Source organism: Fulmarus glacialis, unplaced genomic scaffold (genome assembly GCF_000690835.1).
Source record: "Fulmarus glacialis isolate BGI_N327 unplaced genomic scaffold, ASM69083v1 scaffold11629, whole genome shotgun sequence".
NCBI lineage: Eukaryota > Metazoa > Chordata > Aves > Procellariiformes > Procellariidae > Fulmarus > Fulmarus glacialis.
In genome coordinates, this window is record NW_009235235.1 from 10,772 (window position 1) to 28,176 (window position 17,405).

General features: G+C 36.6%; 1 protein-coding gene across 1 annotated transcript in view; it reads left to right on the forward strand.

Moving 5' to 3' along the window:
- Nucleotides 1-20: 20 nt before the first annotated feature.
- Nucleotides 21-17,405, forward strand: part of LOC104082724 (intersectin-1-like) — a gene marked incomplete at its 3' end in the record, with an annotated part of 27,936 nt that continues 10,551 nt past the window's right edge. The window contains exons 1-5 of the mRNA XM_009585946.1: nt 21-80; nt 4,986-5,078; nt 6,986-7,049; nt 14,742-14,902; nt 17,203-17,296. Coding sequence (XP_009584241.1) covers nt 53-80; nt 4,986-5,078; nt 6,986-7,049; nt 14,742-14,902; nt 17,203-17,296 — 440 coding nt within the window. The remainder of the gene's footprint in view (nt 81-4,985; nt 5,079-6,985; nt 7,050-14,741; nt 14,903-17,202; nt 17,297-17,405) is intronic.

Genomic DNA, 17,405 nt, shown 5'->3' on the forward strand with positions numbered 1-17,405 from the left:
CTGATTTTTTTCTTTTTCAGGCATCTATCAACAAGCTAAAAGTGACAGAACCATGGCTCAGTTTCCAACACCTTTTGGGGGTAAGTTGTTTATAGTGTATTCTGAACTATTCTTATCTGCAAAAATTCTGCATAAATGTGTTGCTTTCTGAATATGTTCTATATGAATAGTGTTTATCTGTATGAATAGTGTGTATCTTTCTGAGATGATAGTTTATCTGATTTGTGATGTTTTTGCAGACCCATTAGAGAACACACATGAAATTTTGCAGAGATATTTCGGAAGAGTCAAACAGAAAAGCTGTGCTGTATCCCTTTTTGTGCATTGATCCGTTACAATCCTATAGTTCGTAACTGTGGGGCAGATCCAGGCCACTCAGCCACTGGCAGTAGGGCATAGCTTCATTCTGCCGTTACCCAGTTTTATTTGCCTGTCTTAAGCTTCCCTATTCAGTCCTGCCTGCTTTTTTCATATTTTTTTCAGAAGAAACTCTAAAATGCTATTTAAATATTTTAAGTTCTCACTTTATAAGCACTAGTTGTGGCTGAGAAGTGGATATGCCTTTTCTTTGACGATTCCTGGACTTTTTCTTTGCTAAAAAGTACAGCAGATGCCTTTGAAGCTTGAAGTTGAAGCTATTACTTCAACTTTAATTTCCTTATTGTCCCATAACCCATGTTTAGATTAGAACAACGGTGCTGCATTTTTTTAGCTCGCCATTTATAACAGGGGGAGGTATAGCATGTTGAACTTTAGTCTTTTTGAAAGATCTGAGAAGGGCCCTGGTAGTGCAATAGAGACATTACTTTTTGCAATTCACATGAAATACATTTTTAAGCCCATTTTTGCAACCGATGTGAAGAAAGATTACAAAGATAAATTTCAGTGCTGATAACTAGTAACAGTTTGGTTCCACTTAAATGTTGCATCTGTTACGGGCTTTTCTCTGGAGATGCGGATATGATTGATATGATTCTTGTTGTGTGCATATGTATGTTTATGTATACGTGTATACACATATATATGCATACACACACAAAAAAGTGTGTGCGTGTATATGTATATAAATATATATGGAAGTGTAGTTTTTGGGATCAGATATAGCTAGGAATTAAATTTGTATCTAGTGTTAGTGTTTCAGTGGGAGACTTCAGGAAGAACGCGTGTTATTCAGAGTATGCTGTTAGAGGAACCCAGTTCTTGTTGAACACAATTGATCGGATGCAATCTCTGCCAGTCTGAAAAAGTCCGTGAAGCACAACAGAAGAAGCATCTCTTTGCATGTGGTAGCTAGAACAAACATATAATTGGAAGCTGCTATTCATTGTCTCAGTTATCTTTAAGACCAGCCTTCTGGAATTAAATCTTGTTTGGTGCCAGACTTTTTCAGTTTGGGAGCGAAACTGGCTGCCAAAAGCTTCGATCAAATAAACTCACTGGACAGTTTCATGTAGGATAGCCTTTCAGGTCATATAAAAAGTTGTGAATAACTTCATTTCACCCTAATTTTTACAGTCTAAGAGAAGTCATGATGTGAATGAAATCCACGCGTTCAGACTGAATTATTTCCTTTTGTTTAGAGTTAGTGCTGTGCTTTGCATGTGCCCATATTTAAACACATACATACGTTCTTAATGGAAATCTTGTCTTCAAAGCATTCTCCTCTGCCATCTTCAGAGTTCTCATTGCATTACAGATGGATAGCAGCTTTCTTTTTTCAACTTTATATATTACCATTTGATCTTGCATATGTTGTCCAGGATGCTGTTAACTCGAGTACATGGCTTTAGGAAGGAAGGAATTCACTATTTCTTCTCAAACAACTTTTCTCATCTGATTGCTCTACAGCGAGGAAGTTGAAATAAGCACGTGGCTAATGTAGTTTCTGGAGTATCTTTAATTTGTAATGTGGTGTGAGGGAAGTTTGTTATGATATTCATACTTGAACCAAGTCTATCAAGTAGCATCATACCTCCTCTTAGAAGAATGACAACAAAAGTCTAAGATTGTTGTAAGAGGAAACAAATGGTGTAAAGAAAATTCCAATTTTTGTGGGAAAATTTATCATCCTTTTGAGAATGCAACATTTTCTGTTACCTGTAGTCACCAAAAAAGATGCAGAGGAGAAGATTTATGCAGTCTCCATCTTGGGAGAGCCCTCACTCCAGATGTGCAATATCTGGTACGCCTCTGCTTGTGAATACCAAAAATGATGGTTTTGTTTTTATTTCTCTTCCTTTCTTTTTAAAGAGTCTTTTAAGTCAGCTTTGGAAATGGGTATGGAAAGAGCACAGCACCCACTATTTAAATTGGGGTGACTTATTGATATTCCAGAACACTGCTTGTTTTAAGGATGACTAATTAACAAAAAAATAGGCATGGTCGGATTTCTGTAATTGTTGGGAAGAATGTGGTGTGCTCGACCTTCTGTCGATTTGTCCAGGAGAAGAAAATGCCCATTTCATATATGAGTGCCCACTGCTTCACTTCTGCAGATGAGGTGATTGCTAAGCCATGTAAAAGAAAAGATGGTTAGAGGTCTTGCTGCTGCATTCAAGAATAGCTTGCTTATCAGTCAATTTTGTGGTTTCATGACTGCCTCCTTTGTATCCAAATATATTGAAAAGCCCCACAACCTCTGTGTTGGCATCCAGGATCTGAAGCCATGAATGATGTCTTGGTGTTGGGTAAGATCCTGCTTCATGCCCTCCCGTAGGTCTTATTGTTTCCTCAAATAACAAAAGAGGGAAACGAGGCAACGCCAGAGATGCCATTCATACTTTTCTGACTGAAGAAGCTACTAGGTTTCCTTGGTTTAATGTTGGCTCTTTTGATGTTCGTATCCCACAAAGGAGATCTACTGTTTCAATACCAACCAAATCTCCATCTAGAAGAGTAAATATTACAATCATTTGTTCTAGTCAAGGACTCCAGAGAAGAAATCAACAAATTTTGTTTTAAAGTAGTTAATAGAATACATTTTTAGTTACCTCATGACATAAGAGTTTTTAGTTCTCGGTTTTATTGCCTTCTTTGCGAAAGGATAGAAGGAGCTGGGGTTTTTTTTGTTGTTTTTTTGGGGGTTGGTGTTTTTTGTTGGGTTGGGTTTTTTTGGTACTGGAGTCATGCATATCTCAAATTGAGAGAGCAAGCCAGAGAATCATTGCAGATTTCATGTTGGTTGGTTTGGTTTTTTCCTCCCCACGTTATATTCAAGAAATTCTCCTTCTTTGTGTAAGCTACCACATCCAGCATTAGGATCTTAGGCTGGAGTAGTCATGTTTCCAATACAGGGAGATGTTCATCTGCTCCAAGTTGGCCTAGGCTAATTGGCCTAGTCTGCATATTGGTCATAAAGTCTTAATCAACACCATTCCTTTCCTCCTGTCAAGAGTTCATGAGAAGATGGGGGAGATAATTGCTTACGTGAGCTATTGTGTTTTGGGATGTTCATATCCAAAGAAGTGTCCTGTTTCATCCCCACAGGGAGCACAGCTATGAAATTTGTTTACAGTGCCTCTGTGAGCTTAATCACTAAAATTCTGGGATTGTTTGACTAATCTTAAAACGTCCTTTCTTTGAATTAGATATTATTAGCCTGTCTGCTTTTAGAAATATATAGGTTACCTAAAACTGAGATGATAATTTTTTACCAAGAATGTAGCTTTTCTTTCATTGATGAAATCTACCATGTTTTTCTTCCCCTTGTCCATTTCCTTTTCTCTCCAAAGTACACTTTGCCACATAAAAGTAGATTTTAAATAGAAGAAATTCAGGAGGCAGGAAATTCTCGTGTTCCTCATAACTGCCGAGTCTGATTCTGCCTCAGCCTGCAAGCAGTTTGAAATACTTGCTGTAAATATTTGTGGACCTTATTACCTGAAACTTAATCTCTGAGAATTTAGTGCTGAGACAGAGCGAATGCTAGATTTTATCTTTTAATATTACTTCAATAAAACAGTGATTCCATTAACTTAGATGCCATCGTATCATTATGTTCCTATACAGTAGGAGTACAGGAAGGTGCAGCAGCAGTGTAATATTCTTCAACTTCCATGGATGTTGAAATCATGATGTTTTACTGGTTAGAAATTGTTGAGACAAACCCGAAACACAGTGTTAAAGAGTTCATTGGAGGTCTCAAGTGGAAGCTGAGATGTGTTTGCTCTGAGTACAAATAATTTGAAGGGTGAAAGTGAAATGTCTGCGAGAGAAGAGAGGAAGTGCTGCAAAAATGGAGGTAGAACTGGAGAAAGCATTGTGGAAGCATGGCATTGTAGAAGGGTAGTAAATCTCAAGTTTAACTTAATATTCACCTCCAATTTATGAGTGTTGTGTGAAGAATCTGGTCTTTGTAACATATTCTTACTTGGATTTCTCATTCTCAGAAGAATGAGGAGCACGCTTTCCTGTGCTATTGTTGCCATGAAAAATGTTTACTATCTGGTTGAATCACACTTTTCCTAGACAAGTAAGGAGAGTTCTTCTCTTATGATAGTACAAAACCACATAGTGCACAACTGATTATTTGAGGTACCTTTTTGGTTAAAAGAACTTGAATTGCATTTCAGCTGTATGTTCTTTGAGAGGCAAATGACCTCCCACCCCCTAAATATCTAGTGTTATGAATTTTCTGCACTTTATCCTCTGGTATGCTGATGTTGTCTTTTAATAGCCCATTTGTAAGTTTGATTGCACTTTGAATAGCCTAGTTGTAACTCAAGATTCGTATGAGTCAGATGAGTGAATCAGTGCTCAGCAGTCGTGTTAATTTGGTAACACTTAGTTCTGGTAAGTTCATAAGTCCTAACCAGCTATTTAAGGATTCATGGAGCTTTCAACTATAGGCTTTGGATAAATGGCTTCTGTGTGTATGTTGTTTTCAGAGGCCCAGTATGATATGATATAATTATATTCAGAAATAAAAATAATGTAGTTTTTAGATAATGTGTCTTAGTTTTATTTCTCCATTTCTTTTGAACTAGGCAACCTGGATATCTGGGCTATTACTGTGGAGGAGAGAGCTAAACATGATCAACAGTTCCATAGTCTGAAACCAACATCTGGATTTATTACTGGTAATGAAATAGTTTTAACTTCTAATTTCATTTAATTAAATCTTAACTAACAAGCCTAAATATGTATAGAGTTGCCTGGGAGACATGAGAATTTAAAAAATTGAACAGATATTACTCATTTTATATTCCGTTTTTCATATGTCTTACCACATCAACTCATCTTTTCTGATATTTTTCTGATATTTACCAGCTATACAACTGGTTTATGCCACTTGGTTTTTCTGTAAGTAGGATTAAAATAAAGCTCTATAAAGCAGTGCTACTGTGCAGAGCCAGCTGATACTTACAAGCTGTAGAGTTAGTATTCATGGTGTGGAATCACCCTGATGCCTGGTAGTATTTATAGTGCTTTTAATGTGCTCAGTAAATTAACTCGCTGTACTGGCTCTGGCTGAGATGGAGTTAACTTTCTTCATAGCAGCCTGTATGGTGCTGTGTTTTGGAATTGTGACTAAAGCAGTGCTGATAACACATCAACGTTTTGGCTATGGCTAAACAGTGTTTGCAAAGCCTCTCTCCTGTACCACCATGCTCAGCAAAAACTGGGCGGGGGGGCTGTTGTCTTCCAGGTTAGCCATTGCCAAGAGACTGAGCGTGAGGGTGGTGATGAGTGACTACCTTTGCATCACTTGAAGTTTTTTCTTAATCTTTCACTTATTAAACTGTCTTTATTGTGACCAACGAGTTTTTTGAGTTTTCTCACTTTTGCGCTCCCTATTCTCTTCCCCATCCTGCTGGGGGGAGGGAAGTGAGTGAGTGACTGGGTACTTAGTTTCTGCCTGTGGTCAACCCACCATGCTAACATACTAGTAGATTAAGAAGTCTGTTTAAATAAAGATGTTTCAATTTAACTGAAATCTGTTTCAGAAACTGGTTGTTTAAACTAGTGAAATCAGTGTGGATGACCTCTTTAAAAAATCTAAATGGCAAAATCTATTTAAGTTGTGGGAAGCAAAGCTGCAAGTAAAGGAATTGCACTAATCCTACTAAATTTTCATTGAACACCACTAATTTGCTTTTGTTTTAAAGGCAATAGGATGCCTACTTTTTTGTTAGTTTTGTTTAATTTAATTTTCTTTAGTGCTATCTAAACTCTGATGCTCGATTGAAATGAAAGGTATAGAAGTGTTTTACCTTTCTCACTGTCTGATCCATCAGGAGGATTTCCAGAGTGTGAAATCAGAATCGGATTCTTAGCAGTCTCATCACAGCCATACATGCCTCCAAGTATACAGTTTGATTGTTTCTACTCCTGCTACATGACAGATATAGTAGAAAATACTGCTGTTTTTATTGATCTCCTTTGATATTTAGTGCTATTTCTAGTCTGTTTACAACTTTCCTATACAGGCCACAACATTTCCAAGTGCCTAATCCTTTTGTAATTTTTTGCTATCCTTACTTTTTATTGATAGTTGGAAAATGGCTTTGAAATATACCATTGCTTTCTTTAATGGTGGCTTATCAGGTTCACATCAGGGTAAAGACCACTTTATTTAGTTTGTGCTAGCTGGCTGGCATTGTACTTCCAAAAAATCTAAGATAAGAGTTTATATTGATACATACTTTCTCTGGAAGAAAAAATTTTCTTGTTCTCACAAGGCATATGATTCCTGCAAAGAGAGCCATTAACACAGATTAGGGACTGTGAACCATGAGTTTCCCATTGCCCTAAATGTTTATGCCCAGTTGACTTCGTGTGATGCTGACTGTTGCAGACTTAAACAGTACGTGCATGTTGGAAATATCTGGTAGGTTTACAAGTGACAAAGTAAGTCTATTATGTATGTGTGGCATTAAGTATTTATGGTTTTACTGTTGCTTCTGTTTTAGATATTTTTGACTGATGATTTCCTCTTACAGGTATTTTTAGCATTTTCTGAAATGATGTCCTATTTATTTTATAGGTGATCAAGCTAGAAACTTTTTTTTTCAATCTGGGTTACCTCAACCAGTGTTAGCACAGATATGGTGAGTATATAGGAGGGGATGGGAGAATTGCAGTTACGTCAGAGTGAAGTTTACTGGTACAGACTTGGACAGTAACTATATTTCACATTCTGGGCTTTAAAATCACCTATTTAGTTCAGTGTGCTTTCCAAAAGTCTGCAAGGCAAATACGCTTTGTAGTTTGTTTTAGCTGAGTTTTTAAGTTAAGTTTGGAAGTAGCCATCCTTCTGCAAATGGCATTTTTGAAGTTGGCTATCTGCAACACTCATTTCAAATTACTAAATGCTTTCAACTTTATTAAAACTGTACTAATACAATTGCTAAGCACAGTAATTAGTATTAAAAATCTTCTAATGGAAGAGCCTATGCAAGACTTGCAGGATTTGTTACAAAAATGAAGACGGGCATAGACTATTTCCATTGTAGTTGGAGATACAGCTTGAAAGCTTGAAATTTTTACTATTGGTGGGTTTAGACAGATCTCCATTGCTGTATATTACGCATAACAAACATTTCTACCATCTGCCAGTTTCTTCATGCAGGATTGCAGTTGTTTCTGCTCCAAATTATATGACCCTGCTAGACTTGGACATGCTAACTTGCGTAGATTATTCATAATTTACATTAATTATGTTACTACTAAAACTTTTTTTGGTGCTAGACAGAGTGAAATAATACTGTTTTTCATTCTAGTTTGGAAAAAGCAGCAGAGGGATGGATAACTTTTGAAAAATATATTGATTTTTCCTCTGTTGTTAAGTGTTTGAAAGAGAGAATAGTTCATTGCAGTTTTAAAAACTTTTTGTTGTAGTAAGGACTTCTGAAGGCAGAATCTTGCTCTCACTGGAGAAAGAAGAAAATTATTTTCTTGCAAGAAAAACAATTGCTTTGGAAATATGCATGCCTAAAAGAGGGGCTGGATTTACATGGCTTTTAAATAAACAGCTTATTTTCTTTTCAAATTATCTTCATCTTACAAATATAAAATCTGATCTGGTTATCTTATTTGTTGAAGACTCAGTGAAAGTCTTAAAAGTCTTAAAGTCCCTTTGGAACTTCTCTTGCTTCGTAGTTAAACAAAGAAAGAAGTTTTGTCTTAAACAAAGCATCCTTTCTCCAAAAATGTTCTGTAGGCATTAGCTTTAAATATGTGTTAACAAAACTAAACAGTTGTAAATGGTCTGACTAAAAATCTCTTCCTCTCTGAATTATTCAGTTTTTCAGCCTCTTGAGAGGGGGAGAATCATTCCACTAGTTCTGTAGTTGTCATAGAGACAAGACCTGAACTTGCACATTTTTTTAAATAAAGCTGAACTAAAACTTTTTCATCCTGCCGTTATAAATCATAAAAAAGCATGTTGACTTCCCTTTCTCACTGTCTCTCTTCTTTTTTTGATCATCTCTGAATTAAGCGAAGTAAATATTTAAGTAACAATCTAGATCACTTGTATTTATTCCCAGTTGGAATTAGAATAACCAAGTAGGAAAATAGTCACGTAGTGGTAGTAAGACCCCTTAAAGAAAAAAAGGAAGAAAAAAAGAAAGGAAAGCCACCTTCTTTTCCCACAACTCAAATGATTTAACTCTTTTGATCTATTAGTGAATGTTTGTTGGTAACCTGCCACAGATTACTGCTGTCCCCCAGAAACAATAGAAGTTAGACTGTTTAGTGGCGAGAAGTCCTTTGCAGCCTCTGAAGGACGTCACAATATGCTCAAGACTGCATTGAAAAATATGAATCATTGTTTATTTTAGCTCCCAGGGGTAAGATCTTGAAGTGGCATACCTGCTTTGAGGATTAATAGCAATGTTATAATGTTGTCTATCTAAATCTCTATTAACATTGATATAGATCTGTGAGTACTTCAATAGAGGGGGGAGTTCTGGAATAATAAGCCCAGAATCTCTGTGAGAGATACGAGCTGCATAAAACTTCTTTTCTATCAGTATTCTTTATTTCCTGAATAGATGGAAATTTTTTTTTTAGATAGCATTTGATTATTAGAGGGAGAGAAGGGGAGGTGCAACAGTCTTTAAGGAAGGAAAGTTGTTATTCTGAGTTAGAGCAACTTGTAAAACTCTTCAAATTAATTTTCTGATCCTAGAAATATGGAAGTGTATTTATGTTGTGTTTTGTAAGTGTTTTCCTATTCTTAATGAGTCTACTTATTCTGAATACAGTTGATATTAATCTGTCTGCAAGATAGGAGCCTAGCATTTGTTTCATAAAGGATTACTTACAGCTGTATGTAGACAAGCTTATGCTAATACAAAGTTTCATCTGTTTTGTTGGCTATGGAAGTTCTTGTATAGAAAAACACAGCTGGGAAAGGAACTGCAGGGGGGGTTGGCCTAATGAGTGATTGGCCATACTGCTTTCAAAGTTTTCTGCAGAAAAAGCAAGCCCTCTATCTCTATGAGTTTCCAAACATATTATCTCATAAGTGAGAGGATTTTGTTTGCATAAGTGAGCAGTATAAGGATTTTTGCTGTCTTATATTTTAATTTTAATTAAAATTGAATTGCCATTTTTGTATCATGAAAAATTAGTTTTCACTAGAACTTCAAGAAATGCTAGCTAGCTAGCTGAAGTATCAGTCTTCTGCCTCAAGCGCTGCTTTAAGAATCTTCTGCAGTTGGTATAATTGTTTTCTAAGATGAGACTCTAAGCAGTATCTCTTATTTTAACTTCTGCTATTAATCAAAGCTTCCCCAGAATTCATGTTCCTTAAAAATAGTACCTCCATGGTTTTTAGCATTGAGAATTCCTGTGTCCCTTCTACTTATCATTCATTTAAGAAATAAGAAGTCTCTGGGACCTCAGTGGAGCATTAGTGGAATTATTATGGTCTGTCATGACAACTTCTTTACTGTTCTACCCTTTACAAGCTTTGGAGTCTGCCAAGCTGGTAATCTATTAAGAAGCCTCTAAGTAGGCTTTGAATTGAGACTGCAATGACTCTGAAGATAACTGTTTTTAAGTAGGCAATAATCTGGCTTTCTTCTAAAGCCCTCATGAATGGTGGCCTCAAAAAGCATCTTCTGTGTAGCCTGTCTCTCTGGAATTAAATGAGAACTAAAATAATTGGTGCCATCTGGTTTTCAGGCATTTAGAGTTATTTATTTTTTCAGGACAAACTAAAGCCATTGATTGACTTACCTATTTCTGACAGATGCTTACCTCACAACCTTCTTAGATTTGTGTCCAATTGTGGGCGTGAAAGATTATGGGTGGCAATTCTGTGAGTTGTAACTATTATTATACTTGCATTGATTAAGTGACCGTGATGCTAAAGACCTAATTTCTGCCATTATGGCTGCAATATGAGATTGTATAATCTAATATGGGAATGCAAAGCTAAATAAATTCAGGTTTTTCAACTGCAAGGAGGCTTCCTTGTTTTAACACTCTGTGCTATTTTCATGGAGATAGATGTTTTGTAGGCTAATCATAAGCATATTTGATGGAAAAAACTACTCATGCTCAGTTTCTGCGCCTCATAAATGCAGAAATAATCAAGTTGTCTTTGCATTCTGCAGAAAAGAGGAGAGAAAGGAGGAGGAAAAGATCTGTAGGGGAAGAATTTTGTCAGCACCTGAAACCTAGCATTGTGATGAAGCCCACTGTATTCTCTCCTTGTTATAAACACAGGCCTGTTCTACAACATATAATAAATATTTAGTCAATGTTTAATCCTTTTAGTGCTCTGCACTGGTTCCGGCCAGACCTTAAATGAAACAAATTTAAGGACACTACATTCTTCCAAATTTCATTAGAAGCAGAACAATGAAGTTAGGTAGTGTTTACTGTCAGCCATTCACTGCATTTAAGGTGATGTTTAGTCAAAAGTTGCACTGTAATCTAACAGCATGACACTAGGTTCAGTAATTAGAAATGGAAATTTGTCCTATTTTTGCACTGAAGATTTTGTCAGACAAAAGCTGATTTTTGTTAGCATGCTGTAAAAACGTGTATAAATTCTGTAGTGTGTACATAATTTTTCTCACTGAAATTTGTGCTGTTAATTTAAATAACAAAGCCATTGATGTAGAGTAAATGAGTTGAACAGAAGATCAGATGTTAAATTAAAAGCTAGTGATGATATTGTGAATAGGAGTTCAATTAAAGCAATGAGACTGGTGCACATCAAAGTTTCTTATTACGGGACAATTAGTATTTTCTCATGTAGAGTGCAAAGACTTACTGTGTTCTAGCGGTACACTCTGTAAGTAGTGCCTGCAGAATCAAGGTCATCTACAGCATGATATTTACTTGTACTGCGTTTTCGTGGCCATGCATATGACAGGTTGAAGGACTGCCTGTGCTTTAGTAATCAAAAGACTTACATTTTATAAATCAAAGTATTTGCAGGTGTAGAAGCCACAAATAAGACTATTATAAATACAATTTGTGTAATTACTTTGCTTAAATGCAAAGATGTAAGGAACATTGTGACTATTTGAGTTGTCATTGCTAATTGGTCACTATGGAGCTGACTGACTTCTCCATATGTTGAGGAAGGAGTCATCTTTGGGAGCACCACTGACTGCTTGGAGTGCAGTCAAAAATCTACTGGAATAGGTTTATCCAGATCAATTTCTCTAGCTTTGTTCCTATGCACATCCTCAGCTTGCTAGCTATATAAGCCTGGTTTTTACTACCTGTTTCCACTGCACATTTGACAGAAGAATGGCTAAGCAAGTGTTGAACTAAACTTTCATTAAAAACCCTGCACATTTTCCCTCTTGAATATTTTTGAGTTTTCTTTAGTTGCCTTCAAAAATGTGTGGTGTCTGCTTGTAAGCATCAATTAAATGAAGCTAATTATCTGCTCCTGGTTTCCATTGTTCTTAATACTCTGTAATTTTCTAATGAGGCTTTCTTACCCTCGGTATTCATTCACTGTATGTTGGTTACTTTCTAGTGCAAAACCCACAAAAGGGAGCACTTCAGAAAATACATATAGCCATTAAGTTTCTGACGTTTTAACATTCCAAATACTGTTTGCCTCTTGAATGTTTCGGGTTTGTAAGACTTGCAGCACGTATTTCTCCCAAGTCAGACTTTCAGAAATCTAACATCGCTGTTTATAGGTGGTGACTAATGGACGTTATATGAAGTGTTTTGGTTGTAAAAAGCAAAACGTGTATGAATAAGAAAATGAAAATGTGCTGAGTAATACTCTTCCTTGTAAGCCTGAGTGATGATTTTGGGCAGCAAAAATTCTACAGCATGTTGTGGGACACTTCCATGCTATTGTTGAAAAATAGACAGGGTGGGTATTCTTAATTGTCATAGTTAAACTATGAAATCCTTCAAAATTAATTTGGGCTTTTTACAGGAATTTTAAGTTAATATAAACATTTCTGATGTAGAGAAAATTTTAGAGAGATGCAAACATGTCTTTTTGAGGTTTATACCCACTTCATTGTTTATACCCATCCTCATAAGAGGAAAAGCACTACGTACTGCATACATGCATTCTGTTCGCAGGCTTGTGGCATGTACTCCTCACTGGACAGAAAAATATGATGGAAGCTAATAAACTCTTAGTATTTTTATGTCCAGAAAAAGCCATTGCACTTCAGGATAAACAGAACATGGATAACATTAATAACAAACTGTGAGAAGCCTACTTCGTGTTTTTAACTATTTTCTAGAAGTAACTATACCTCTCATTTTGAAATACACATTTTTCATTAACAGCTGTTGCAGTCTATCCTTGCTGTTGCTTAACATTCATAGGAGAGAGGCTCCTCTGCCTTCACTAGGGTTCTCCCACTTGTCTCTACAAGTTGCGTGAAGATAAAAACATTACATCTTCCACTTAAACTTAGCCTGCCGATACATCCCGAGGTACCAGTGTGTTGCTTGCTCTTCCTGGAAGAGTGATCAGAAGCTGAGACTCTAGAACAGTGTTGTTCTGCAAGGAAGAGGAGGTACCCATTCCAAATTGGTACTTCTCTTGGTCTAGGTTTGCCATGCTGGCCTTCCCTCTTCCTTCTGCTGGTTGGACTACCATATATCAAGTCTGACGGCTACATTAGGATCTTTTTAACTGATTATTTGTCAAATGAACCACATTCTAAGGGATCATGACTGAAACTTGAATCCAAATCACATTATGCTATGTGGATCCCAGAATCAGTTTTGACTAAATTTAGGCTTCCAAAGACTTGCTGGTAGTGGGATTAGAGGAAGATTTAAAGTTACCGAAGAGCCCGCAGATTTTACATGTAAATTAAACTTTGCTGTGATACGAAGCTTCAGGAAGCAACACCTAGAAGTTCTCACAGCCAAAACTTGTTCTTCAATGAAGTATGTATAGTAATTCAACATCTTTCAGGGAGTGGTGCAATGCATACTTTTCTTTTTAACTGTAAGCCTCAGAGTCTACGGTTTCCTCACCAGACTTTCTTTTTCTTCTTTAAATACTACTGCCAGATTTTCAGTAGTTGTATTTAGCCTCGTGACATCAAAATTGATAGATTAAGACAGATACACGGCTTAAAATGCTGTCTTACAAGTATTGGGAAGGGTTGGAGTGTCTCTGTTTTTGGGGAAATGCTACTGGTGATCTAAACCAGGGGATACTCTTAAGGTGTATGGTTCACCTGTGGCAACCACTACTGGGATCTGCCTCTTCTTTGATATTTTTTTTTTTTTCCCCCCCTAGGGTTTTTTTGGTTGTGGTGGGAGGGTTTTCTTCTTGTGAATGCTTTGCCACTGCATTTACTTGGCTGTCTACTTATTTAAGTATCAGTTATAAATAACTGTCAATTTATTGCAGTAATTTTTTGATAACTTTTCATATACTTGCATGAAAGCTTTCCTTGAGAGGGATTTGATGAGAAATAAAGCTCTAGCTTAACTAGACTGCCTGGGTCCTTTGTGTTGTCATGTCCATGACATGTAAATGTACGCATGAACTTAAAAATATATTATTCCAATACTGAAGTGCATTCTTAATTCTTCAAATGAATGCAAAGAAATAAGCATAATGTTTAAAACTAAGTTTACAACTGATTACATTATTAATACGCATTTACTCTGGGTTTTGGTTTGCACTTGCAGGAACTAACATTTTTCTTCCTGCTTCTCTCCCCCCCAACCTCCCAACCCTATTCCCTGCTGAGCATTGTTTTCTTAACCATCAAATGAAGAAACAAAAAGAAGACTGTTTAAGTCAGACTACTTTACATGAAAGCCTATTCAAGGTCTAGGCTCAATGTTTTATCTTGAGTACTATTGTTCAACTGAAAACACATTTGTACACTTGCAGATGTAATGGTGTTCAGTAAAGTGCACAGATTTAAAGAACATTTTATTTTAAACGTAGCTAAAGTACAGATTTGCAGGCTAAGTCATTTGATTCCCTGTAATGCTTTTGTAGTACCATGTAGTTTCATTTGTGTGATTTTTGCAAAGTTTTTGTAGAACTACATTAATCCTTCTTCTCTAGATGCTTCACTGTAATTCCCCTAAGAGTTGAAAAGCAACTTTGAAAATATTTATTAATCACTCCAAGAAAGAAATCAAGAAACTCTCGGTTTAAACAGTGTCTTGTTTCATGACCATTTTTAGTCTGGCAAGAATATTTTGAGTGGAAATTAATTAGTCTTGAATATATATGCCTGTGTGTGCATGTTCCTAGGTCAGTTCCTGAAGTTCATAATTTAAGAATCTAATTGTGAAAATCGTGTATTTTGTAGGGCTCTAGCTGACATGAACAATGATGGGAGGATGGATCAGTTGGAGTTTTCAATAGCTATGAAACTTATCAAATTAAAACTACAAGGTTATCAACTCCCATCTGCACTGCCTCCTGTCATGAAGCAGCCACCTATTGCTCTGCCTAGTGCACCAGGATTTGGTAAGCTCCTTGTTTTCCTCCTTGTTAGCTTGTATTGTAGCAAGCTAAGTTGAATTTGATTGTTTTGCAGTTTCCAGAAGAAACTTTTAGGAAAAAGTTCTTCTAAAAGTACGTGGACTCAAAAGCAAATGCTTTCACATGCATGCACATGCTCAAAAAAAAATGTCAATGAGCTTTTAGCACCCAGCCATATTGAATAACAGAAGCTGAGGCCCTGTTTGCTTCAGGTCTTATACTGCTCCGCATCTGTTCCAAACACAAGTGTTTGCGGGGGAAAAAAGATGGATCAGGTAGCAGGGTTAGTGCATTCCAAAGTGATGGAGTTTTTATTTAAGCTATTGTTATTTATCTCTATTTTTCATGAAGGGATCTCCAGCTTTGGCAAGATTAGCTATGTTTTTCTTGACTTTTTACAACTCATGATAGTAATGCACCCCTCTGCTTTTATTTTATGAACAATGCTGCACTGGTATTAGCTAGAAGAGCTGCTGAATCAGTTCTCGTGGTTAGTACTGCCAAGGTCACCATCATTTCAAGGAAAAGAGTAGGGAAAATGGGATAGTGGGAGGAAAATAACAAAATGAAGCTGAACCTCATGTTTGACACCTTGATGTTCTGCTGTATTCTGTAGTGAGAGGTTCTTTACCTTTCTGTTTTAGTTGTTGCTGTGACTCAAGTTGATTGGTACCTGAGAATCACGGCTGTCCTTAAGAAAAGGGAATAGTACATTTGATGAACTGTGTGCAACTGTTGTTTGATCAGTTGTCGCTTACACAAGTTTTACAAACAGTTTTATTTTTGACTGTTAGAAATCGGTGAAATTGAACAGAACAAGTACTGGTTTAAATGAGAAAAGGCATAATAAAGTCAAGCCCCCAAGAAAACCAGTAAAATCTGTGATTTTCTTTTTTCTCATTCAGTGTAGGCTTGATCTCAGCTGTTTGTACACAGCCTCATTCTTCCCATTGGCATGACTGGACCTCCTTAACCTCCCTGTTATCCATGCAACTGTGCTTACACCTAAAATACCTCATTACTGTGCTTTATCCTATTAGCTTTGCACTGTTTCATCTTGACAATAGGCTGCAAGCACTTATCCTGAAGCTTGTTCTTTTCAGCTGTGGCTAAATGTAGGCTTTGGGTTCATTACTCACTGGAAGTTGACAGTGCTGCTCTTCATTTAGTTCAAGGCAAACAATTCTTTTCTTCAGCAAATGCTAATAGACTTTTTTGGTCAGTGTTGCATCCAGTGTGATCTTATATGCATACATTATAAAGTGGTATATTGTTCCCTCTGCATTGTTTTATGTTCCCCTGCCATGCTAATGGTGCAGCGGACTGTAAGAATTCTTTCAAGGGGTGTGTGGAAGTTTCCATTTCAATTTGCTCTTTAATTCTGCATTTACTGCTGCGTTGCAGGCTGCAGTTAAATTGTTCTGTCATACTAGGAGTCTCTAAATGAGGAAAAACTTTCTCCTTTTTTTGCCCATAGGTATTGGGGGCATTGCCAGCATGCCATCCCTTACAACTGTTGCCCCAGTGCCAATGGCATCTATTCCAGTAGTAGGAATGTCTCCACCATTAGTATCTTCTGTTCCTGCAGCAGGAGTACCTCCCCTGGCTAATGGAGCTCCTGCTGTTATACAGCCTCTGCCTGCTTTTGCTCATCCTGGTATGCTACATACTGAGACTCTGTTTACTCTCTTGCTATTAACAAACTATTTTGCCATTTTCTTTGGATCCAGAGAACAGTAGACATGGAATTAGTCATTCTAACTTACTTTAAAGAATGACTTTAAGTAAGGACTGTACTTTGGTTTAGCCCAGTGTAATTGGTAAGCAAACTCGTATAAAAGTTAAAAGAAGAAACATGAACATACCATACTGTAATAGTCAGTCATGTTGAGCAAAATATTAACCCTGTTATAACAGCAGTGTGATAAATCTAGCTTGCCAATAAACTGTTGCCTAGAAATCGGTCCATTCCTATCTATTTATAACTATTGAAGTGCTGCTATTTGTTGGGATTACTTTAAAATACTGGAATACATGAATCACAATATAATTTGATATCAACAGTGTGTGCATAAAACTGCAAAAGTAAAAAGACATGAGAGAAATGCCTGTGTGTTTTCACCTATTTTGTTAGACACTGTTAATTTATCTTAATATTTTTAAAAGGGATACCATCAAAAGAACCATAATGCTTGTATTTGATGTTAGGAACTAAATGAATTCCATTGAAATTCTACAATTTAAAATGCTAATGTTAATAAATACATGTATTCTCTTATTTACAGCCACATTGCCAAAGAGTTCTTCCTTTAGTAGATCTGGTCCAGGATCGCAGCTAAATGCAAAACTGCAAAAGGCACAATCGTTTGATGTGGCTAGGTAAGTTGGTATGGAATGAGTGTATGTGTGTATCTGGTTCCCTAGAGTTAGAAAAACTACTTCTCTTTCGCAAAGCTGTTTTCTAAAATAATATTTACCTGCAGAAATA